Genomic DNA, 25,670 nt, shown 5'->3' on the forward strand with positions numbered 1-25,670 from the left:
CATTACACTTAGATATTTCATAATAAAAAAATCACAATATTGTTTCCACTTAAAAATAAATAACCAGAGTTGTTGCTGGTATTCATTTTTCTGGAGGTAGAAAAATTAAGAGTAATTGAGTCAATGTCTATGACACAAATGGGGACAAAAATGGAAATCAGTGTGATTGAAACAAATAACATCTAAACAGTCCTTTCAATGTTAACTCATATTCTCTGGTACACTGAGACAGCTTCACTATCCAAAACATTCTGTGAATGACCAATTTTCAAGAACATGCAATTTCCAGATTAAATAAGACAGTGTATGCAAAGCAGAAAGCATGGTGTCAGATATACAATCTCTTCTCCACTTACTCACTAATTAAAAAATTTTTGGATAGGATCTTTGCAAAATTTGAGCACTTTCTTATTCATCATATTGATCATTACAGCTTTTTCATTGTTTTGGTTAACTCCTTATAAGCATATTTTTTATTAGCTGGGTAATATTCCATCATATGAATAAAACAGAGGATGGAACATTCTTCCATTTCCCTATTGTTGAGTGTAAATTGTGGACATGTCAAAGGCTGTTACTAGGTATCACTGTCTTTGATTTTAGAACCATGGTCCTAATTTTCAAGGGTCATCTCTTTGAAACTCTTCTCAAATCATAAATCTTCTTCCAAGAAAAAAACAAAATGAATAAATATCTATAAAAATGGTGCATACAATTTCATGGAGTCTGCAGAACCCTGACTTCTAAGAACAGGGACCAGGACCTTGTTTAAAACCCTGCTGTAACCATTTACTTACAAACATCAAGTACTACTAGCTATGTTCTTTTATTTTTTATAATTTATCAAAAGAAGAACAGGGATTTGGCCTGAAACAAATTTAAGACTGACTACCCAAAACCCAAAATGCCCAAAATCAAATTAGATCTGGTCACTGAAACAAACTTTTATCTTAGACTTGTGAATCCAGATTTTGTGATAGGTCCCCAGTCATATTCTCTGAAAAGCCAGGCACAGAAGACCTTGTTTATTAGTCCACACTGTGAAAATCAGAAATATCAATAGTGAGTGCTACATGAGCCAGGGTATCTGTGCACAATTATACAGGGGCCATCGCTCATGAATCAACAAATCACAACCCTCCAAAAGACACAGATCTATGCCATCAGAACTCTTGGTTGCAGAAATAGTGAAAAGGAGAAACTGAATAATTTGACAATAAAAAATAAATATCAGAGAACTGGCTGTACCAGACATTAAAATATACTATAAAGCCTCTACAATTAAAACAGTGTGGTAGTAGTACATAAATAGACCACTAGAACAGAAGACCTAGAAATAGGACCAAGGATATATGGAAATTTAGTATGTGATAGAGATGACATCGCAAATCACTGGGCCAAAGACAAAGTTTTTAATAAATAGTGCTGGGAAAGCTGAGTAGCCACTGGGAAAATATAAAATTAAATTGATACCTCACACCATGTACAAAATTAAACCCCAAATGGATTGGGGATCTAATGTAAAAGATCAATCTACACAGGTATTAGAAGAAATTTACACAGGTAAATTCCTCTTTAATCCTGGGGTTGAGAAAGGCTTTCAAAATCCAGAAGCAGTAAAAGAAAATATTGGTAAATCTGACAATACAATAAAAACTCCACGGCAAAAAAACCATAAAAAAATCAAAAGACAACTGACAAACAGGGACAAAATACTTGCACCATACATCACAGATGAAGGACTAATATTCTTAAAATGTAAAGAATTCTTAAACATTGAGACAAAGCACCAAAAAACTGAAAGAAAAATAGGAAAAAGATAGGAACAAACAATTCAAAAAAAAGATGTAAAAATGGCCCTTAAGCATATGAAAAGATGTTCATCAACATGGTACCGGAAGTCCTAGCCAGAGCAATCAGGCAAGAAAAAGAAATAAAAGGCATCCAAATTGGAAAGGAAGAAGCAAAACTACCTCTGTTCACGGATGACAGGATCTTACATGTAGAAAACCCTGGAGAGTCCACAAAAAAACTGGTAGATCTAATAAACACATTCAGCAAAGTAGCAGGATATAAAATTAACACACAAAAATCAGTTGCATTTCTATACACTAACAATGAACAAGCTGAAAAGGAAATTAAGAAAATAATTCCATTTATGATAGACGCAAAAAGAACAAAATATTTAGGAGTAAACTTAACCAAGGAAGCAAAAGATTTACACATTGAAAACTACAAAATATTAGTGAAAGAAATGAAAGAAGACATAAATAAATGGAAAGATGTCCTGTGTTCAAGGATTGGAAAGTGTAATATTGTTAAGATGCTGCTATGGACTGAACTCTGTCCCTCCCAAACTCACATGTTGAAGCTCTAGCCCCTAATATCACTGTTTTTGGAGATGGGGGCCATTGCTGAAGTAATTAAGGTTAAATGAGGTCATAAGGGTGGGGTCCTGATACGATAGTATTAGTATCCCTATAAGAGACACCAGGGAGCTCACACGCACTCTCTCTCTCTGCCATGTGAGGAAAACAGCAAGAAGGCAGGTGGGCGTCTGCAAGCCAGGAAGAGAGTCCTCACCAGAATCTGACTATGCTGGCACCCTGATCTCAGACTTCCAGCCTCCATAACTGTGAGAAAATAAATTTCTGTCATTTAAGCCTCTCGATCTATGGTGTTTTGCTATGCGAGCCTGAGCCGAACAAGACAAATGTCAATACTACCCAAAGTGATAAACAGATTCAAAGCAATCCTTATCAAAACCCCCAAAACAGTGTGGTACTACCATAAAGAGAGATATCTAGATCAGTGAAATAGAATGGAAACCCTCACATATATGGTCAAATGATTTTCAACAAGAGAGCCAAGACCATTCAATGGGGAAAAGGATAGTTTTTTCAACAAATGGGGGTGGGAAAACTGGATAGCTACATGAAAAAGAATGAAGGTGGACCCTTACTTAATACCATATACAAAATTAACTCAAAATGGATGAAAGATCAAAATGTGAGAGCTAAAACTACAAAACTCTTAGAAGGAAACATAGCAGAAAATCTTCATCACATTGAATTTAACAATGATTTCTTGGATATGACAACAAAAGCACAGGCAACCAAAGAAAAAATAGACATGTTGTGGACTTCACCAAGATTAAAAACTCTTGTGCATCAGAGGACACTATTAACAGAGTGAAAAGGCAATCTCTGGAATGGGAAGAAATATTGGCAAATCATATATCTGCTAAGGGATTGATACTCATAATGTATAAAGAACTCCTACAACAAAAAACAACCTGATTGAAAAATGGGCAAAGAACATTTCTCCAAAGATATACAAATGGCTAATAAGCACCTGAAAAAGATCCCAATATCACTCATTATTAGAGAAATGCAAATCAAAACCACAATGAAATACCACTTCACACTCATTAGGATGGTTATTATTAAACAAAAAAAAATGGGAAACAACAAGTGTTAGCAAGGATGTGGAGAAACTGGAACCCTTGTGCATTGCTGGTGGGAATGTAAAATGGTGCAGGAGCTGTGGAAAATGGTATGGTGATTCCTCAAAAAGTTAAACACAGAATTACCATATGATGCAGCAATTCTACTTCTGGGTACATACCCAAAAGAAGCGAACACAGGGACTTGAAGAGATATTTGTAAACCCATGTTCACAGCACTACTATTTACAACAGCCAAAAGGTGCAAGCAACCCAAGTGTCTGTTGATAGGTGTATGGATAAACAAAACGTGGTACATACGTACAATGGATTATTATTCAGCCTTCAAAAGGAAGGAAATTTTGACAACACTACAACATGGATGAATCATGAAGATGTTATACGAAGTGAAATAAGCCAGTCACAAAAGGACAAATACTGTATGACTCTATATGAGGCACCTAAAATAGTCTAATTCATAGAGATGGAAAGCAGAATGGTGGTTTCCACGAGCTGGAGGGAGGGGGGAATGGGGAGTTACCATTTAATGGATAGAGTTTCAGTTTTGGAAGATGAAAAAAGTTCTGGAGATGGATGGTGGTGCTGGCTGCACAACAATATAAATACACTTAATGCCACTGAATGGTACACTTAAAAATAGTTAAAACGGTAAAATTTATGTATATTTAAATTTTATGTATATTTTTAAGTATATTAAAACATTAAAAAACCCCAAGAAACTAATGAGGTTGGTTACCTCTAATGGGTGAGTGGGAACAGTGTAGAAAGAATGGGGGAATGGGATTGGGAGAGAAGAAATGACGGAAGAGTGATTGGGTAGATGTTTTTGTCTAATTCTGACTTTTAGAACCATGGTAATGTTTCACATACTCAAAAAATAATTAAAATCAACCAAGATGTGTGTATAAGGGGAAACCCAAAATAAAATACAAACAGTGACAAATGAACCTGTATTACAAAGGAGTGACATTACCATACAGAAGGGTGTAAGGAAAACTGTTCTTACACTGTATACTGTAAGACTAAAGACAAAAAGAACTGTATGGGGTATGGAGGTATGGGTTAGCAATTCTTTCTTTTCTTTTCTGAGGAACATTCGCCTTGAGCTAACATCAGCTGCCAATCTTCCTCTTTTTGTATGTGTGCCCTGTCACAGCATGGCCACCGACAGATGGGCAGTGTAGGTTGGCACCCAGGAACCAAACCCGAGCCACCAAAGCCAAGAGCACCAAATTTAACCACTTATCCACCGGGGCTGGCCCAGCAATTCTTAAACTGCATTCTACTCAGGACTGAGCAAATAAATTAAATTAATAAATGGAGTGTGGTTAATGAGAGTCAAGTTCTTCCACTATCAGAGAAGAGAGATACAAAAAAGGAAATGGAGAAGGCTAGAATAAACAGTTTGGTGCTGAACTGGAATTGGAGATATCATACGAAATCACGGATTATCTATATAGGGATAGATATGTGTGCGTAGAGATACACACATTTCTAGCTGAGAGGACCTAGATGCAGTGACATCCCAGTAGCAATGAACATATCTAATCTTCTTTTCTAAATATCATTTTCTAACAAAAGGAGTCAATGCTCCCTGGGAAATTTGCTGGCTCCAGGACTGGGGCTGGGAAAGTACATTATCAGCCTTGTGGTGCCAGAAAATAAGAAAGTGCTAAAAAAAAATAAAGGGGATACATCGAAAGGACACAGGTAGTCAACTTGAAGGGGCTCCCCATGGCCAAATCTGAGACAATTTGAGCAAGAAAAGTGATAGTAATGGATTATAACCTATAGCATAAAAAAAAAAATCCAGTCCATACTTATACAAGTAATTTAGTAAATAAATGGAGGAGAAGGAAAATCTAACAGTAGGATTCTAATTAATAAATATAGATGGAAGGATGGAAACAAAAAAATCACCGTTTGGCAAATAGCTGGTAATAATATTTTCGGGCAAGAATTCTCAGTGGATGTGAAGATTAGTAGGTGGAAGTAGTATGAGGAACAGGGTATTTATATAGGGTTAAAGTATTTCTCTACAAGACATATATTAATTATAATGGGAAAAACAGTGACTTTGCAGCAATTTGCCCGACACCACTTCAACCAAGTTATTAAAGTTAACACCACTAATAATGAGACAAACTGACCTCATGGGTCTCCTGATATAATGCACTGAGGAGAACACATCACTTTTGGGGTATTCTTGCCCCAAATACATACTCTGAATTTGATCATGAGGAAGTATCAGACAACTTCAAATTGAGGAACCTTCTATAATGCAGAATCTACAAAATAAATGGCCAGTTCTCTTCAAAAGTGTCACGGTCATGAAAGACAAAGATTGAGGAACTGTGCCAGAGCAAAGGAGACTAAGAAGATTTACCAACTAACTGCAACATATGATCCCGGAATGGATCCTTGTCCAGAAAAAGGACACTAAGGGACACTGATGAAACTAGAATAAGGTTTGTAGATTAGTTAGTAGTAGTGTATCAATGTTAATCTCCTGCTTTTGATTGTACTGTGATTATGTAAGATGGTAACATACAGAGAAGCTGGGTTAAGAGTATATGGGACTTCTATTTGTGCAACAGTTTTAAGTCTAAAACACACCCACATATTTGGTGCTGCACAAACGGTCAGTGCCACACAAACACAACCACACATCCACTCGAGACATATAAGGACACAACCGCACAAACACAGACACCTCCACACCCTAATACACAGTAACAATCTCACACCCACTAAGAAGGCACACACAGTCACACAATCTACTCTCCAGCGGCGACAAAGTCACTCTTATACAGGATTATCACACCAAAAACCACAAATGCCCCACACACTCACAATCATGTTCCCACTTGGGAGGGGACACACAACCACTGGCACTCTACTCCAGCCCACTCAACATCAACCAGTCATAACTGAACATTCACTCTAGAGATACACACAGTCACACTCACACAGGCAAAGACATCCCACACTTGGACACGCAGCAGCGTTTCAAGACAAACTCTAAGGGAAACAGCAGGGTTACATATGCAGCGTCACCACAGTCATAGACACACGACAACTGCACACAGTACCACACACGGCCACAATATCATACACCCAAAAACCATACACCCACCTTAGAAACACGTAATCATAATCACACAGACACCTGCACCCATCTCACAGTCACAGGTGCACTCACCCTCCCAAGAACTAGGCGTACAGTCACACACAGTACACAACAGGGACACAAGCAGTTATCATCCCCACAGTCACAAGGACCCCACACCGCAACACACAGCACCGCACATGGTTACACAAACACAACCAGACATACATCCTGGAGACAGGCAGTCACCACTGCACTCACAGGCACCCACACCTGGTCACACAGCCACAGACTCCTTCAGAATCTCGCATCCTCAGCCCGCTCCCGCCTGCGCGCACAAACGCAAAGTTCTGGACACGCCCCATTCCCGCCCCGGAGACCCAGACCCCTCACCTTCTGCCTCCCCTTGGTCGCGTCCGGGTCCCTGCAGAGCTCACCATCTCGCCACGACGTCAAGAGAGACGTAACGTTGGGCCGCTGTGGACTCTGGGAAACGTAGTCCAGAGCCAGACCAGGCACGGACAAGATGGCGTCCTTGTACCTCAGAGTCTGAGTTTGGCCCGTCTGAAACTGCGCCCGGGAGGCTTCAAAGACGGAGTCCTCGCTCCAAACCTCCCACCAGGCTTGAGCTGATTTTCCTCCAAGGCAAGTACTCACTTGGAGAGCCCCATAATCACGGGAAGAGGCAGCCAACTTCGCGGGGGAGAGACAGAGAGCGATTGAGTGTCAACCAGCAAAGCCTTAAGGGAAATGTAGTCCAAGGCCGGAAAAGCGGCCTTGCTGTTGACAGAAGGTAATCAGATACCAACCAGCCTGGCCTGGTCGCGGTGACCGCGCAGGCCGCGTCGCGGAGACTTCTGGGAGTGCTCACTCGCCCTCGAAGTGCGCAAGCGCAGCGCAACGAGTGGACATTTTGGTCTTTGTCCGCGGGTCAGTCCGGCCCCTGGCTCCACGTGGCGCCAAAGTAGGAGGTGGGATGTGGGCGTCTTGGGCCGGTGGGGTCCGGGAGGTTGAAGGGAAGGATTCCGGATCTATTGGGGCGCGGCGCGGGGTGGGGAGTGGGTTTAAAAGCGTCAGGACTCCATGTGGGGTGGGGGTGGGGGCCTCTGAGGAGGGTTGGAGCGTGTGTGACCGCAAGTTTGACCGGATGTTCGGAATTACGGAGTGAGAAGCTGGGTGCGGGATCGTGGGTGGCCGAGTCTGAGAGGGAGATGCAGGAGATCAGCCTTGAGCTAATAACATCTGAGCCGCGCTTCTCTTGTCGAAAGTGCTGATAATAACGGTGCCATCTTCCTGAGGCGTCTGTTTTACTGGAAGATTTGAAGGGGGAAAAAGCTAAGTGGAAAATAGTTTAAAAATGGATTTTTATATTAAAACGCATTTCTTTTTAGTTGGGCTAGAATGGAAATCCCCGTGATTTCTTCTTTTTTTTAAAGACAATATTTTAAAGGAACTTTTCGTTAGTGGGAGTCTGGTTCAGACGATCTCCGATCTCCTGATCTTTGGGGTATTTTAATAGGGCTGCTGTTAAGTGCTGGACAAAATATCAGCGTTACACATCGAGACGCAGTGTCGTGTGGCGCAGAAAGCCCAGGATTAGGGAGTCAAGGGTTTGGAGTTCGAGGTTAGGCACATTGATCCACATTCTTTGAAGAGAACTTGGGGTTGCAGTTTTTTAGAGTGTAATCGTGTGAGTCTAGACTCGATTCTAGGTGTCCTAACTCCTAAATGAATCGAGGTGTTCCCACTTTGTATGGATTTTGTGAAGTAATGAAAATGCATGTGTCTGCAAAGATGCTTTTTCTAAGGAATCCGCTCACAGTCATCCTTCGCGTAAATTTTAAATAATAAGAGTTAAAGTAGTTGGGTACCAAATTTAATATCTACAAATCAATAGCCTTCAGATAGCCAAACAACAGCCGGTTAGAAGACATGATAGAAGAATACCGCTATTTACAATAGCAATAAAAAATAAAATATTAAGGAATATTCAAAAAGACTAGAAAAGAATATTTTAAAGTGCTAAGGGTTATAACATAAGATGTGAACAGATAGATATACCATGTTTTTCAATAGGAAGACCTCATAAAGAAGTGTGCAAACTTAAATAAATTTATTCGTTTAATGTGATCCTAATAAAATTGTCTACGGTTTTTTTTCTTTTGGATCTAGATAAGCTGATTCTGCACTTCATATGGAGAAATAAACAAGCTAGATTAACCAGTAAAACTCTGAAAAAGAAAAGCAGTTGCGATGTGGGGAGGTGGGAGCCCAACAGTGACATTTTAAAATATAAATCCTCAGAAATTACAATAGTGTTGGTATCAGCTTGAAGCAGGCCTGTGAAGGGAAATCAGGCAACATCTATAATAAATACGAATGTGTTTTCTTTTTGACTCGGGTATTTCACATCTGGAAATTAGTCCTACAAATGTACCTGCGTTTCCATGAAATGATATCAGTGCGAGATTGCTGATGGCAGCAGTGTTTGGCATAGAAAAAGATTAGAGGGGTCGGCCCCGTGGCCGTGTGGTTAAGTTCCTGCGCTCTGCTTTGTCAGGTCAGGGTTTTGCAGGTTCAGATCCTGGGCGAGGACGTGGCACCGCTCCTTGGGTCATGCTGAGGCTGCTGAGGCGGCGTCCCACACAGCACAACCAGAGGCACTCACAACTAGAATACACAACTGTGTACTGGGGGCTTTGGAGAGAAGTAGAAGGGGAAAAAAAAATGATTGGCAACAGATGTTAGCTCAGGTGCCAATCTTTAAAAAAAAAAAAAAGATTAGAAACTATTCATGCCCATCAGTAGGAGATTGGTTTCATAAAATTGTGATGCATCTATACAACAGAATAATATACAGCTTTACAAAAGAATGAAGAGGAAACTATATACTGACACTGAAATGAAATCACTCAAAAATGTACTGTTAAGTGAAAAAAAACAAGATGGAGAATGTATGATATGCTTCATTTGTATTAAGAAAAGAGAAATAAGAATATGTATTTGTATTTGTTTCCATTAAAGAACTCAAAAGATACACAAGAAATTAATAAAAGCTGCTATCTCTTTTTGGGATAGTGGTACTGGGATAGATAAGGCAAAGGCAAGTATTTTTATGTTGGTTTGTTTTCTAACTGTGAATTTAGTATACAAAAGTTAAAGTGATTTTTTTTTTTTTTTTAAAGGACGACGTAGGCCGTGGAGCCAGACTCCCTCTGTTAACTCATTCCTCTGTTGCTTTGTACATCTGTGGCCTTAGGCAGGTACTTGTGCCTCAGCTTCTCATCTAGTAATACAGAGAAAATAATAGTATCTGATTCACAGGTAGTTGGTTGTGTAGATCAGGGAGTTCTGCGTGCTAAAGAATAGTGCCTGGTATGTAGTAAGCACTGGATAAATGTTAAACAGTCCTGTTACTACTATCTGAAAAATAGTGTATCCTCAGAAATAATACAGCCATTCATACTGTTTCTGGTAGAAATTTCTGAAAGATTCAGATATGTAGATACTCTTATTTCCGTGTTTAAAGTATTGTGTTTTTTTTGACATTTCCTTTTATAGCTGGAATGAGGAAGTTAGATTTCTGTGTTCATCTGTAGAAACTCATCACTACCTCCGTGAGATGTGTTCTTTGATTTCTATGGTTACTTTTTCATGGTTCTAATTCAGAACCTCTGATGATGTTTTTAAAAAGTTCCAATTGTGACTGACTTTTGGCCAGAAGACATCAGAGGTGACCTTTCAATTGCATAACATCAGAAGAGACATAACTGTATGACTGGTCCACCATTAGTGATTGTATTTTTAGGGCCAAAATGTAATCTGAATAGTTTTACTTTAGTCCCATACAAATGTTTATTTCCCATCAATCATTTAATGGATGATTTTAACATCGATAAATAATCCTTGGCTGAATCAGTAATTTCTTCATGGGTTCCAAAGTGATGATTTTTTACTTTTTCCTTCCTTTTACATTTATTTGATTGCAACCTCAAATTGTGTCAAATTTTTCCTGTCTTTTTCTTATTTAAGTACTATTTTAAAGTTGTGTTCTAATAACTGCAGCTAGTTTTTCTCAGATACTCTTATTATCACAGTTTTAGCCAGTGGATGCTTCTTCAAGTTGACTTCTGTCCCAATTTGACTCCTAGAACCTTACTTAGAGTGTAGTATTGACTATTTGATTTTTTTTGCCAAAGGCATAAGTGAAAATTGGTATCTCAGTGTAGGTTTAATTTGCATCCCTCATTATGAGTGAGGTTGGGTATCTTCCATACATGTAAGGGCCACATGTATCTATTGGAATTGTCTGTTCACATCCTTCTCCACATTTTTGTATGGGATGTCTTTTTCTTTTGGGAGCTGTTAGAAAAGTTAGCCTTATATGAAATGAGTTGCAGGTTTTTTCAGGTTTTAAATTTGTGTTTTGACATTGTTCACGGTGGTTATTTCTTTTTCTAAACTGCAGAATCAGGAGGTTTTTATTTTTATGTACTTCAATTTATCAGTCTTCTCATTTATGGTCGTAGTCAGAAAGCCTTTCCCACTCCAGGTTTCACCTATACTTTCACATCCTTACAAGGTTATCATTTTTATAGGATTGCATTTTCTTATTTATATTTTTAATTCATTTAGAATCTACCCTGGCATATGATATTAGGTATGCATCAAGGCTTATCTTTTTCTAATTGGCTACTCAGTTCTTCTAACACTATTTGTTAAAAAGTCTTAGCTTTACTATTTTAAAATTTCATTTTTATCATATACTGAATTCTTGTATGTATTAGGTCTATTTGTAGACTTTATGTTCTCATCCATCTTCCAGTCTGTCTTCGTGTACCAATATTTAACTTTTTATTATTGAGATTTTATAATTTTGTTTTAATACCTGGTATTGCTCGTCTCCTTATTGCTTGCCTTTTCAGAGTTTCCTAGCTATTCTTGCTTATTTATTTTTCTATGTAAACTTTAGAATGAGCTTGTCTAGTTCTAGGGGAAAACACTTATATTTATTGATATTGCATTAAACTTATGAAATAACTTAGAGGAAAGGGACATTAGATCTTTATGATTTTAAATACTCCTATTCCTGTACATAATATATTCCATTTTCCTTTTGGGCTCTCTGGAGTGTTTAAAAATTTTCTTCATATAGGTTTAGATACTTCTTACTAAGTTTATTTCTAGGTACTTTATCTTTTCTATTGCTGTTATGAATGGAGTCATTGTTGTGTTAAATATGAAGCTTATTTTTTATTCCCTGCTTAACTTACTGAATTATTGTTTATAATTATATTAAATACTAATTGAGGCAATGGGCGTTCTTATCTTTATTTAGAATTTAATAGAAATGCCTTGGGGCTGGCCTGGTGGTGCACCGGTTAATTTCGCATGTTCCACTTCGGCGGCCCAGGGTTTGCTGGTTCGCATCCCAGGTGCGGACATGGCACCGCTTGGCACACTGTGCTGTGGTAGGCGTCCCACATATAAAAAAAGTAGAGGAAGATGGGCACGGATGTTAGCTCTGGGCCAGTCTTCCTCAGTAAAAAGAGGAGGATTGCCAGCAGATGTTAGCTCAGGGCTAATCTTCCTCAAAAAAAGAAGAAAGAAATGCCTCCAGTATTTTTGCATTAGATAAAATGCTAGCTTTTGTGGTCAGATATAGTTTACAATTACATACATGTAGTATTTACATATATGTATATACACACACACACAGATAGATTACCCATGCTGCTTGGGTCTCAGGGATGTGAGTAGAAAAAGTTTTTGAGGCTGAGGCCAGATGTAACAACCAGGAAAGATCACATTAATCAAGGAAAGAAAAACCCCTTTGAACTCTGATACTGCAGTCTTAAAAGAAAAGTCAAACAGAACAAAAATAAGATGCTCAGTAAGTTGTTTTTCCTATTCTGTTTTCTTTCCATTCCCTTCTTTTGGGTGACATTTCTTTACTCAGTTTTATCTTTTTTACTGTTTTATCTTTTGTGTTCTTTTTGTAGCTTTGCTTGCTTCTTAAAGTTTTTGTGTCTTTTTTTAAAGATTCATTTTGTTGTGTTTCATTTTATTGTCTGCTTTGTGGCAGTATTTTTCAGATGAGTTTATTTAACTGTTATTTTTTATTAACTGTTGGTAAATTATGCTATTCATTTTCACTCTTCTTACAGTATCCTTGTGTGGACACAGACAAATTATTTTGTCTTACTCATGTTTGTATGAAATAGATTTTCTTAGACAAGTACCAGGAAAAAGGAGGCATAGTAACATTCTATGCTTCCAAGTTCACATACCTCCTCTTCTAGTGTTTAAAGCAAAGGACTTCCGTACCTTCTCTGGCTTGATGACCCTAACCTGGTTGAGGTCAACTTCTATCTCTGACTCTTTGTTTCCCACAATTTTTCATAGTACTTACCTTCACTTTTAGAAGCCTGCTCTTTCTCCTTCCCCGTGCAGTCCTTTTCTGTTTAATCTAGGTCTTGCTTTCATCAGTTCCTTCTTAGGGTGAGGCCTACTCATTCTGTAAGGAAATAGTAGCTGCAGATTTCTGAACTCTTGTGAGTCCTTAGAATCCCCCTCAGCATTCTCAGTTCTTCCTAGGCTTCTTTGCAACTTCCTGTTTAGCCTCCTGTTTGGGTCTGCCTTTGGCAGAGGTACATGGAGTGTGGGAGTTTTTCTGTCCCTAGATTTGTTGTTCGTTGTTAGATTCAGTTAAACAATTTTCGCTCAGGGTGAATCCCTCACTCTGAGAATGAATATTTAGAGTTAATATATATTCTCTCCACTAGTTTCACTAAAGATAGAGTATATGGATTGAGTACTTGGTTCCCTCCCCCTCCACCGCCATTATTGATGTTTTGTACTGTTTCAGGAGAAGTACTTGCATGATTCAAAACTAAGCAGCCATCATGCTCCTGTGAAACCTTGCCTTGCCTCCTTGAATGTTGATGTTCTAGGATTCTGTCCTTGACCATCTTCACGTACTGTGTATATTCTCTATAAGCAGTCACAGTAACAGTGCACCTGTGTGTTCAGGAGCAGTGATATTCTGACAGCTAACAAATTCCCATTTCCATGCTAGGCCTATTCTGAGTTCCTCATCTGTATATGCAGTTGCCTAATGGATATATCTGCCTGCATGTGCCTCAGAAACCTGACACTCTGAATATCCAGAATATCAAACTTGACCTCCTTCCTCCTGCAGATTGTCTCTGGGCAACTCACTCTTTCATGTTTCTCTCTGTGTACGTTACTGTTTAAATCAGGCTCTAAGCCTTCCATCTCTGCCACACTCCAGTACAAAGTGGTGACCGAGCTTTTTCAACACACACAGCAGGTAGTATGTGTTGATCTCAACTTTGTAGAAAAGTTGGAATAGTACAGAGAACTCTCGCATAACCTTACCCAAATTCGCCATTTGCATTTTCTCTTTTGCTTTATTTTACCTTCTCTCTCTGCCAATATGTATGTGTGTAATTTTTCCCTGAACGATTTGAGACTAAGTTGGACACATGCTCCCTTTATAAATACTTCAGCATGAATTTTCTAAGAACAAGGACATTATTTTTCATACCACAGTACAGTAATGAAAACCAGAAAATCTAACATCAATACCTTACTATTATTTAATCCAAAGTTGATATTCAGATTTTGTCAGTTGTCCTAATAGTGTCTTTTAAAGTCTTTTTTTGAATGACTGGATGAACTTATGTTTACAGGACATTTCTAATATATAGTTTTACCCAGTGTCTTTTAAAGTCTTTTTTTGAATGATTGGATGAACTTATGTTTACAGGACATTTCTAATATATAGTTTTACTCAGAGTATAATACAAAAAAAGTAAATATTAGGACTCCAGGAAAACTTTCTGAGTTTTTATTCCTGAATATTGTCAGAACAACTTCCTACACATTGTGTCCTTGTGGCTTGGTTCTGATAGGCGTATGTTGGCTGTAGTATTAGATGTGAGTATTGAATTCATCCAGGAACAAGGGCCGCAGTTAAAATCCACTCAAGAACGTATGCAGGAGAGTGGTGCTAGAGAACAATAGCAGCCAGTCACGTGAGGCATGAACAGTTTTCCTATGTAAGTAAAATTCTGAAAGTAAATTCCCCTTTTTTCCCCCATTTCTGGATGTGTGGAGACTTACATGATTGAATGAGTCTGGCTTTGAAATTCAGGATTCAAATAATCTTAGTCCCTTTGCTCATATAATTGTGTGTACTTTAATCTCTAAGGCAAAAGGTCATTACTTTGTTCTTTTCCACAGGGCCGCTTCCTTCTGCATCCCTGGAAACTGCACCTTCCTCGTTCTTCAGAAGGCTCCAGGGCTCAGTCTGAGTTCCAGGATGGTACTTTGGCCCCAGCATTAACATTCTAGTGCTGTATCATTTCCCCAATAGCAGGTTGTAAACTGAACAAGCTGTTTGTGATCCTCTGTTGGAACAAGAAGACAGCTCTGAGTGGTGGAAAAGAAGTGGATAGGAAATTTGTCCAGGTGAGTGAATGACAACCAAGCAGGTTGCAGTTGGTTAGTCAGCATTGACCCCTCTGGAAGGCTTTTAAAGCTGTTTTCTAATAGGCCCTAGTCTTCAAGCATCACTTGGTATGAATTCTTGAGATACTTGAATGGCATTTCCAATTATCATTTTCTCTATTTTAGTATTCTGCTTCATCGTCAGATTCAGAGGGTTGGTGCCTGTCTTATCTCTATTCTGGATGTCAGCACTTTGTACTTCATTTGTACTGCCTCTGTGTGCTTGTTCTCTTTTTCATTAACGCCCTCAGTCTCATATTCCCCCATGTATATAGACTCCTTTCCTCATGCATTGTGTTTTATAGGTCTTAAGTCTTTACGTATTGTCTGACATTTAGGTTCCTTTCTATTACCACTTTCTCTCATTCTTTCAGGGGTTAAATGCCTCAGAATTATATTTTACATCTGTAATCATACTTCCTGTTGTCTTCTTATCCACCTCTCCCATTATACATCAACAAACTCCTGCCTCCCTCACTTCCACCGCCATATACCTCTCAGAAGTTGTTGCCTTAGAAATCAGTTCTGTCTGTCTGCTGTGTGTGTCTGTATGAATGTATGAACCTGTATTTGTTTTTTTAATGTAAAACATGAACTTGTAAACATTTTTGAACATCAAATTATACAGTGAAAAAGTCCTCTCTTACCTCTGGTCCTCAGTCCTATGGTTCTTTTTCAGAGAGGCAGTCACTTTTAAGAGTTTCATGTATCCTTCTTGAGGTAGTCTGTGAATAAACCAGCATATATTTTGTATCTCTGCTGCAAATATGAGTATATATAAGCCCTCAGTTTTCCTTTTCATATACATGATGGTATGTATTGTATTGTGTAGTTTTTTTTTCTGAGATTCTCTACCATCACATAATTTATTTAACCTGTCTCCTATTAATGGACATCTAGGTTGTTTCCAGGCTTATGCTATTAAAGACACAAGTGCATTTACCTGTTTATATTGCTTTGCAGAGAGATGCAGATACAACTGTGTAATAATTTAAGAAGAAATGCTGAGTCAAAGTTATGTTTATTTATAGATTTGATACAAATAGGCACATTGTTCCCAAAAGGAGTAAACCAATTTATATTTCTGCCAACATGGTTTATTCATATATTCATCAAGTATTTATTGAATGATGTGTATTAGGCACCATTTCAGGTACTAGGGAAATGTCAGTGATCAAAGCAATCAAAAATACCTCCCTCGGGCTCATATTCTAACTGGGGAAGGCAGATGATGAGTAAATAAGTAAAAAATATATTCTGTCAGATGGCAGTGAGTGCTATGGAGAAAAATCAAGGAAAATTGGCATGGAGAAGGGCCAATTGGGAGTTACAATTTTAAGTAAGTTGGTCAGGGTAAGGTCTCAACAACAGGATGACATTTGAAAAAAGATCTAAAGAGTGTGAGAGTGGGGTGTGCAGTATTTGGTGCAAGAGCGTTCAGCCAGAAGGAACAAAAAATTTTAAAAGCCTTGAGTCCGGAACTTGCTGTTCAAGGAATAGTGATCAGGGCAGCAGGCTGCAAAAGGGAATAAGAGGCAGTTTGGTTGGCTCACAGGCCAAATCACAGACTTTGGCCTTTATTCTGAGTGATTTGGGTAACTATCAAAGGGTTTTAAGCAGAGGAGTGATAAGATCAGAATTACATTTTGGCTGATGTATGGAAAATAAGGTAGAAGCGGCCAGGGCTAGGAGATTACTCAGACGCTAATATAGTAGTAGTTGAGCTAGTGACAAGAAGTTAGGTTTTTAAGATATCTTAAAGGAGTAGCTGATAGGATTGGCTGATAGATTGTATGTCAGTTATGAGAGAAAAAAGGAGTTATTGAGGACTCCAAGCTTTTAACTGGAAGAGAATGAGTTACCATTTACTGAGATAGAAAGACATCAGGAATTTTGGGAGATAGATCAAGAGTTTTCTTTTGGACTTCTTAATTGTGACGTGTCTCCTTATCATCTAAGTGCATATTCAGGCAGGCAGTTGGATATACAAGTCAGGAATTTAGGGAGACAGAAAGTTCTGACCTCTTCTCTTCTGCTATAGTAAGAGGCTTTTTTATTCAGTGATGGTGTCTCTGCATTTCCTTGCTCATTCCTGCTTTTCCTACCTTCAGGGATGCCACTGAGTCCACCATGTCTCCTGGATGGAGCCTGCATTCCTGGATTCTGTTATTAAAAACAAGCAGGTGGTAATTTGGCCCTTGAGGCTGTGCCTTATGTTTTTGGAAAGCATTGTGCTTGAGGGCTCTATTTCAAAACAGCAGTGGCAGCTGTCTACTCAGATCCTTTCTCATAAGACAGTAGCCTTGGGGCTGCTTCCTACTCTTATCAACAGTGCAGTTTTCCTTTTTTTCTGTTTCTGTTTGTCTTTCTCAGACATGGAAAGTGGGCAGAGATGTCTTTATTTTACCATTTGAGAGGAAAGAATCTGTGTTATGTTTGAGTAACCCCTCAAGGAATTCTGTCCCACTTCTGTTGGATTGGTGCTTTGATCACCTGATATGTTGCTTTATCTTTCATAGTGCTGCTTTGTCCTTTGCTTTTATTTTTTCTTCTCTCTATCCTCTTACTGGAGATGACTCCTAGAACACTGCATTCTGCCTTTCCTCCCTCCCTTTATAAATTAATTCCCAGAAAGGATGCATCCATTCTGAAGTTAGAAGTAATTCTTTTTATGATATCAATTTTTATTTTGGCACCTCCAGCCTTTCTATCTTGCCTGCTATAATTTTATGTGTTTATAGGATAAACAGCATCTGATTTCATTCTCATTGTGTCAGATGATTAAATCATTAATTTCCTACCCAAATTAGAGATTTCAGTTCATTATTTTCAGGTCTAGAGATCAGTTCAAACCTGTTTCATATTATGCCTGGATTATTTCTTTTCTCATGATCCTTGTGATATGGTCAGTCAAGCCTTTAAAAAGATACACTTCAGTGTAATCAAGACAGGACATACTAACCATAAGAATATAAATGTGAACATATTTCCTTCTCTCTATAAAAGTCTTTGAATTTGAATTTGAATCTTAGCCTTTGATTATAAAATGCTCTTCCTATTCAGGTTACACTCATCATTTAAACCTGTTAGTTGCTCTTCTGTTGATCTCCCTTCTGATTGTTGTCTGTTGTCTGTTGTTGTCTGTTTAGTCTTTAAAATCTAAACTGTCCTCCCTCCCTTATTTTCCCCCTTGATATTGCCCCCACTATTTTAATAATATGTACTATCAGCCATTCAAAGAAAAGAATAGAGCCATTAAATCCAGCATCTCAGGGTATAGTTAGGATGTTAAGACCTTTAAGTACATACGAATTTGGGTTTAAAAATATTTCATATGGAACACTTTTATTTTAGGAAAAGTGAATCCGATTGTGATTAGAAGCTGTGGGGAAAGATGTTTATAAATAAGAGACAAGATTGGAGAAGTCTTTTTAGGGGCATGTTACTGGAGCTGCTTCCAGGAGGTTCTGTAGATTCTAAGGAGGTTGAAAATAGGAGAGGTCAGGCTAAGCCAAAGGACAGGAAGAACATACTATGCATAGTTGTGACTCATTGGTTGTATACTTAACACGCTTGTCAGGCTGTTCCTCAGGGCCTGTGAACTTTAAATTCTGCTTAGAATGCTCTTCCTCTGGATGTCTGTAAGGATCACTCTCTTCTTTCATGTCCTGAATCTTTCCTTCTCAGAGGCCACTATATCTAAAATTGAAATTCTTTACCCCTTCTCTAATTTTTTTTCATAGCACTTAGAACTTTTTGACAAATCATCTCCTTTATTTATTTGTTTATTATCTGTCTCTGTCCACTGGAATGTAAACTTGATTAGGGCAGAGAATTTTGTCAGTTTTGTTCAATACTGTTTATCCCTTGAAGCTTAGAACTGTGCCTGGCACATAGGAGAAGAGAGAAAGGTATTTGTTGAATGAATAATAAGAAACGTTTTGAGTAGCAGTTGTCAAACTTCTTGGTCTCAGTAACTTAGGTTTCTTTTTTTTTTTTAATAACAGCTTTAGTGATATATAATTCATATAACATAAAGTATACTCTTTTAGGGTGTGCAATTCAGTGGTTTTTAGTATATTCACAAGTTGTGCAACCATCACTACTATCTAATTCTGGAACATTTTCATCGTCACAAAGGGAAACTCCATACGAATTAGCAGTCACCTTTACATTGTTAAAACTTCAGGAACTTCCAAAGACCTTTGGTTTTTGTGGACTTTAGTGATATTTATGTTGTTTAAAAGTAAAATTGAGAAACTTTGAAAAATATTTATTTATTTAATGATCCCATTACATGGGAACTTAAATTACACTTCTTAATAAAAATAACAGTTTTCCAAATTAAAAAAGTTTAATGAGAAAAGCGACATTGCAGATTTGTAAATATCTACTGTCTGGTTTAGTAGAGGACAGCTGGATTCTCATTTCTGCAGAATTTTCAAATGTTGACACATCTTATTATACAATATCAAAACATATTTGTTAATATCATTACTGATCGCATTAGAAAAGTCTTTGAAGAATTGAGAAGCTATCATCTCCTGGTGAAGGGAAGATATAGGTTTTCCGAAATGCTAATTTTTGCTTGAAAACTCAAATTTTATCATTGGCAACATATGCTGTCCTTTGTTTTCCTTGAAATGATTTTCTCACTTCATTCTGTCAAAGTACCTGCCAAATAATACCTGTCTAAATAGCTCTAGTTTGTAAGTCAATCATTTATTAATTTATTTAAAGTAAATTAATGGTGCTCCGTGAAAAAGGTTGGCTAGTTTAGCTCACAACGTAAATGATTTGCCCAAGTGCTCTTCCTTGAGACAGCTATCATCCTTTGGTGTACAGTAGAAGTACTTGTGTATTTGTATAAAATTACACTTATTTTTATACTTTTTTTTGCTTTTTGTGGAATTGATATTTGCCGCACTTTTTGTTTGTTTCCTTGGTTTTCTGCATTTAGCACAGACTCCCGTGGACTTTCCTCAGAATAGTTACAAGCCCTCTCAATACTAGTTTCCACATGGTCAAATGCATTGGGAAATCTCTTCCCATTTTTCCCCATGGAGATATTACTCCTAGAATTTTTGTTCTCCTGCTCCAATCTGGACAGGTTATCCTCTGACTCAATAGTCACCTCTTATCTTGTAGTTTCTCATCACCATTATCAAAGAATTTTCTTTATTTTCCCTATGGGTTACATCTCTTCTTTTTTGGATCCTATATCTGTTGCCTTCTCTGTCTTCTAATTTTGGTGGAGCACATCTTTTAGTAGCGTGTAGCATCCTGAGAGGAAAGGTGGATTTGAGGTAAAATTTTTCATCATTTGCATATCTGAAAAATGCCTTTGACTGTCCATTAGATTGATAGGCTAAGCTTAGAATTTTTCCCTCAGAATTTTGTCTTCTAACTTCCCCTGTTTCTGTTGAGAAATTTGATGCCATTCTGGTTCCTGTTCCTTTGAATGATACATGTTCTTTTTTTCTGAAAACATTTACAGCCTCTTTATTTTTCCTTTTGAAATGTCATAGTGGTGTGTCTAGTTATGCATCTTTTATTATTCGTTGTGGAGGGTACTGAGTGGGCCCTTTAAGTCTAGAAATTCGTGGCTTTAGAGGACAAGAAGTTTTTCTGTTCTTTGAATATTTCCTCTAGTCAGTTTTCTCCTTTTATTTTCTGGAACTTCTTTTACTCAGCTATTATATTACTTTGGTTTATCCTCTAAATTTGTCTTCTTAAAGCTTCTATCAGGAAATGATACTGTTACTTGTGCTCATATTTTATTAGCCAAACAAGGTATTTGGCCATGCCTGAGTTTGCTAGGGTTAAGTAATATAAATCCTTCTTCAGTAAGATGACTCTGTTACTGGTGAATGATAATACAGTCTACCTCCCCTTCTCCCCTCCCCATAGTTTTAGTTTCTAAGGGAACTTTTTGTTTCTTGCTTATAAAACCCTGTTATTGTTTCACTGATAAAATAATCTTCTTGTAACTGTCTGATTGGTTTTAGGGTTTGTTGTTTGCTATGCCTTTCCTTTTATCAGACTTTCTTTTTCTCTTGATGTTTCTCTGTCTTTCATGATAGTGGAGTTCCTCAAATGTGTGTGGAATATTGGCTGCAAGGTCATGTTTAAGAATGATTCACTGAGGCCAGCCCCATGGCCGAGTGGTTAAGTTCACGTGCTCAGCTTCAGCGGCCCAGGGTTTTGCTAGTTCGAATCCTGGGTGCAGACATGGCACTGCTCATCAGGCCACACTGAGGCGGCATCCCACATGCCACAACTAGAAGGACCCACAACTAAAAATACACAGCTGTATACTGGGGGGCTTTGGGAGAAAAAGGAAAAATAAAATCTTAAAAAAAAATAAAAGAATGATTCACTAAAAGGTGATCTTAAGCTTTTTTGTATTGGATGCTTTTTGTCGTCTGGTAGGCTTTAATGGATCAAAAGTATAAGGCCTCATGGATCCCGGGTCTCCTCCCTGCAGAAAGCTTATACTGCCTTACTCTCACAGACTCAGGTGGGGCCAGGTCCTTTGTTTTGGTGAAAAAAATGGGTACAGGTGACAAATACTGTCTTGGAGGGGCGTCCTGCCAAGGTTTTTCATGGGCCTTTCAGGTTCTCCCAGAGAAGGATTCTTTCATATCTTGCTTATGGGTATATGTACCTGGTTACCAACATGTCTTGGCCTCAGTTGCAGAATGGTGCTGGAGGTCTCACCATGTTATGTATAGTTTTAATTCCATTGATTTCAGTGTATTACCTGTGCCCTGTTGCCTTGTTTGTTGGGAGTCCTTGAGTTGAGCTTCTCTGTTTAAATTTCTGCAAAGAATAATTTCCATTTCATACAAGGAATAGACCTTTCCCCTCTTGACTGGGAGGGTCAAGGTCCAGCTGCACCTTATACAATCTTTTTCTTGGGCACCATCCTTTATTCCTTCTCTTGAGGTACTTGATTCCGTCCATTTCCTGAGTCTTTCTGATATTTCATGGCGCAAATTGGCTTGCTTGACATTGGCCCCCTCTTCTGCAGTACCTTTATGTTACTTGAACTTCCTCAGGTCTGCTGTGTGTTGAAAATCTTCCATGTGCTTTATTATATTGAAAAATTTGTTAATATCTGTATTTACTGATGTCTCCTATCATATTCTGTTTTCTTGTGAGTTTGTACCATTTTCTTTTTTCTTCTCAGTTTAATGGGGTTTTGGGAGGAAGAAGATGTTGGTTATTCCTTTCCTTTTCTTAGGTATCCCAGGTAGACTTTCTCAGTTTTATGTAGTCGTATTTTTAATCCTATTTGTTAACTTTTCATTGTTTGTTACATTTAATTTGCTGAATTATGAAATGGGAAGGGTTATTTCTCAAGAGTAATCTAAGCTTTATGTACCCATGAATGTTAATTTTCTACCCAGATATCCTCCACAGGAGTTTCCTTCTTGAAAGTTAGTTGGAGACATTGGTCATGAGGATTCTTTCATATTGTGAGATGGGCTAACCAGAGTTAATCCCAAAAAAGCACAATATGAAATTTTATTACTAGTAATGGGAAAATTCATAAACAATGATGATAATTAAAGCTAACATTTATTGAGTGCTTACCATGTGCCAGCACAGTTCTAAGCACTTTATACATTAACTCCTTTAAATGATCATTCTTTGTACTCCATTTTAGAAGAAGCCTGAGAAGATGATGAGCAGATAGAGAGGCAACAAGACTTGCATCCATCTCCAATAAAGTACAGACTGAGGAAAAAAGCAGTGAATATAAGAAAATTGGAAAAATACTTCCTGTGATCTCAGACTTTACACCTTTTAAGGCAACACCTTTATCAACTTACCTAGAAAGAGTTTGAAACAATTTAGATTTAATCATGAGGAAAGTTGTGTAGGAAAGAATCATCAATTTACTTAGTTTGGAAATCCTGCCACAGCTTATTCTTTATGATAGTAACCCCCTTTGAGTGTAAATCAGTGTGGAAATGCCTTCAATTAAAAAAAATTTGAAACCCGTCTGATACCAGAGCGTTCATACTGGAGAGAAACCTATGAATGTACTGAATGTGGGAAAACTTTCACTCACATATCACCCTTCATTAAATGTCGAAGTCAGGCTGGAGTGAAACCCTGTGCTTCTAAGGAATTTGAAAAGCCTTTAGCTAGATGACAGATTTCATTGAGTAGAAGAAAATTCACCTGGAGAGAAACCAGTGACAGTAACAAAACTTCACTGAGTAGTGGAAAATTTATACTTGGAGAGAAAGCTTTGAATGTACTGAGTATGGTAAAATTTTCTCTCAAACTTTAATCCTTACCCTACAATTGAAAAGGTCATACACAAAGAACTCCTACAGATGTAAGAAATGTGGAAATACCTTCAGCCTAAAGTAAATCCTCATTCATCAAGAAATTCATACTGGAGAGAAACCTTGTGAATGTGGGAAAGCTTCCATTCAGATGTCACACCTCAGTCAGCAGAGAATTTGTAGTGGGGGAAACCCCTTTGCCTGTAAGGTATGTGGGAAAGTCTTCAGCCACAAATCAAATCTCACAGAGCATGAGCATTTTCATAATAGAGAGAAACCTTTTGAATGTAATGAATGTGGGAAAGCCTTCAGCCAAAAGCAGTATGTCATTAAACATCAGAACACCCATACTGGAGAGAAGCTCTTTGAATGTAATGAATGTGGAAAATCCTTCAGCCAGAAGGAAAACCTCCTTACGCATCAGAAAATTCACACTGGAGAGAAACCTTTTGAGTGTAAGGATTGTGGGAAAGCTTTCATTCAGAAATCAAACCTCATCAGACACCAGAGAACCCACACAGGAGAGAAGCCCTTTGTATGTAAGGAGTGTGGGAAAACCTTCAGTGGCAAATCAAATCTTACTGAGCATGAGAAAATTCATATTGGAGAGAAACCGTTTAAATGTAGTGAATGTGGAACAGCTTTTGGCCAGAAGAAGTACCTCATAAAACATCAAAACATTCACACTGGAGAGAAACCGTATGAATGTAATGAATGTGGAAAAGCCTTCTCTCAACGAACGTCACTTATTGTACATGTGAGAATTCATTCAGGTGATAAACCTTATGAATGCAATGTATGTGGAAAAGCCTTCTCTCAAAGCTCATCTCTTACCGTGCATGTGAGAAGCCATACAGGGGAGAAACCCTATGGTTGTAATGAATGTGGGAAAGCTTTCTCTCAGTTCTCAACCCTTGCTCTGCATTTGAGAATACACACAGGTAAGAAGCCTTATCAATGTAGTGAATGTGGGAAGGCCTTTAGCCAGAAGTCTCACCACATTAGACATCAGAAAATTCATACTCATTAAAAGCCCTGTGAATACCTTGAAAATGGGAAAGCATTCATCAGGAATTTACACCTCCTAGCACACCAGAAATAATTGTTCTGAAGGAAAGCATCACAATGAGGGAAAGAAAAGCTAAAAACTTATGGGACACCATGCCGAGAAGGACATTTGTATGATAAAAATCCTGTGCTCAACGAAAAAACCTCCAGCAAAGGTAATGCTGAATCTTAAGACACATTACCACTAAAATTGGGAATGGAAAACATGCTTATTGCTATCTGCATAGATCTGGAGATCTTCAGTGTAATAAAAAGAAGTCATGAGTTTTGGAAAGGAAGAGACTTTTATAATATTGCTTTAGCAGAACAGAAGAGATTCTGGAAACACCTATGCATTTATTAAAATTTAGAATATGATAGAAATGGCATCAGGAGGTGAGAAGATAATGGGACTATTTAACAAATGATTTGGAGGTATTTTGTTCTCCAAGGAAAAAAAATAGACCATGAACTATATGCAAAGGTAAGATCTAAAGGGATTAGAAGCAGGACTATGACAAAACTATATATACTAAAATTATGACCTTGGGAGTAGGGAAACATTCCTGACAACAAAAATCCCTAGCAATTCTCTGAGTTTCTATGCTCAGGAAATATATACCAGGCTATATACTGTGGCATGATTTGTAGTAGCCATAAATTGGAAACAACTTAAATGCCCATCAGGAACAAAATGGAAAACAACTTATGATGGAATACTGTATATCTGTAAAATGTAAGAAATGAGATCTACATGTATTACAGAGAAGGATCTCAAAAATTAAGTTGAGGGGGGAAAATGAAGTTGCAGAATGACACATATAGTACGATGACATTTTTGTAAATTTAAATTAAAACTTCTTTCACAAAATTCAGTACTATATATTGGTAATGGATACATATATGTATGTATGTTTTTAAAATGTTTTTGAAGTGGGTTGGAAGGATACAGACCAAACTCTTGATAGTGGTTGCCTGTGAAGAGTGGAGTGGGGAATGAATGGGGAGGGTTAGGGTAGGGATTCATTAAAGGGGACTTCAGTTTTATATATAAACATTCATTTCTCTTAAAAATGAAAAAGACTGCAAGTAAATATATCAAAATGTTGGATAATTCTGGGTTATGGTATATGGATATCTTGTCTTATTTTTTGTACTTTTCTGTATTTTTAAATTTTCTCATAATTGATAAGAATGGGGGTGAGGATGG

The 25,670-nt window shown here is 37.8% G+C and overlaps 2 protein-coding genes across 10 annotated transcripts in view; one reads left to right on the top strand and one right to left on the bottom strand.

Annotated features, from left to right (window-relative positions):
• Positions 1-7,084, bottom strand: part of ZNF565 (zinc finger protein 565) — a 32,982-nt gene extending 25,898 nt beyond the window's left edge. Inside the window, exon 1 of the mRNA XM_014838317.3 lies at positions 6,969-7,084. The gene's annotated coding sequence lies outside the window, so the exon portion shown is untranslated. The remainder of the gene's footprint in view (positions 1-6,968) is intronic.
• On the top strand, positions 7,081-25,278 carry ZNF146 (zinc finger protein 146). 9 transcript variants are annotated; one of them, XM_070499063.1, is made up of 4 exons: positions 7,088-7,220; positions 9,761-9,838; positions 14,844-15,071; positions 22,783-25,278. In XM_070499063.1, exon 4 carries the CDS (start codon positions 23,565-23,567, stop codon positions 24,441-24,443), a length of 879 nt encoding a protein of 292 aa, XP_070355164.1. In that variant the 5' UTR covers positions 7,088-7,220; positions 9,761-9,838; positions 14,844-15,071; positions 22,783-23,564; the 3' UTR covers positions 24,444-25,278. The 9 variants fall into 9 exon arrangements, with proteins under 9 accessions (XP_070355163.1, XP_070355164.1, XP_070355167.1 ...); XM_070499066.1 differs by having other exon boundaries at positions 9,761-9,834; XM_014838319.3 differs by lacking the exon at positions 7,088-7,220 and adding an exon at positions 7,387-7,546.
• The last annotated feature ends 392 nt before the right edge of the window (positions 25,279-25,670 follow it).

This window comes from Equus asinus, chromosome 26, assembly GCF_041296235.1.
Source record: "Equus asinus isolate D_3611 breed Donkey chromosome 26, EquAss-T2T_v2, whole genome shotgun sequence".
Lineage (NCBI taxonomy): Eukaryota > Metazoa > Chordata > Mammalia > Perissodactyla > Equidae > Equus > Equus asinus.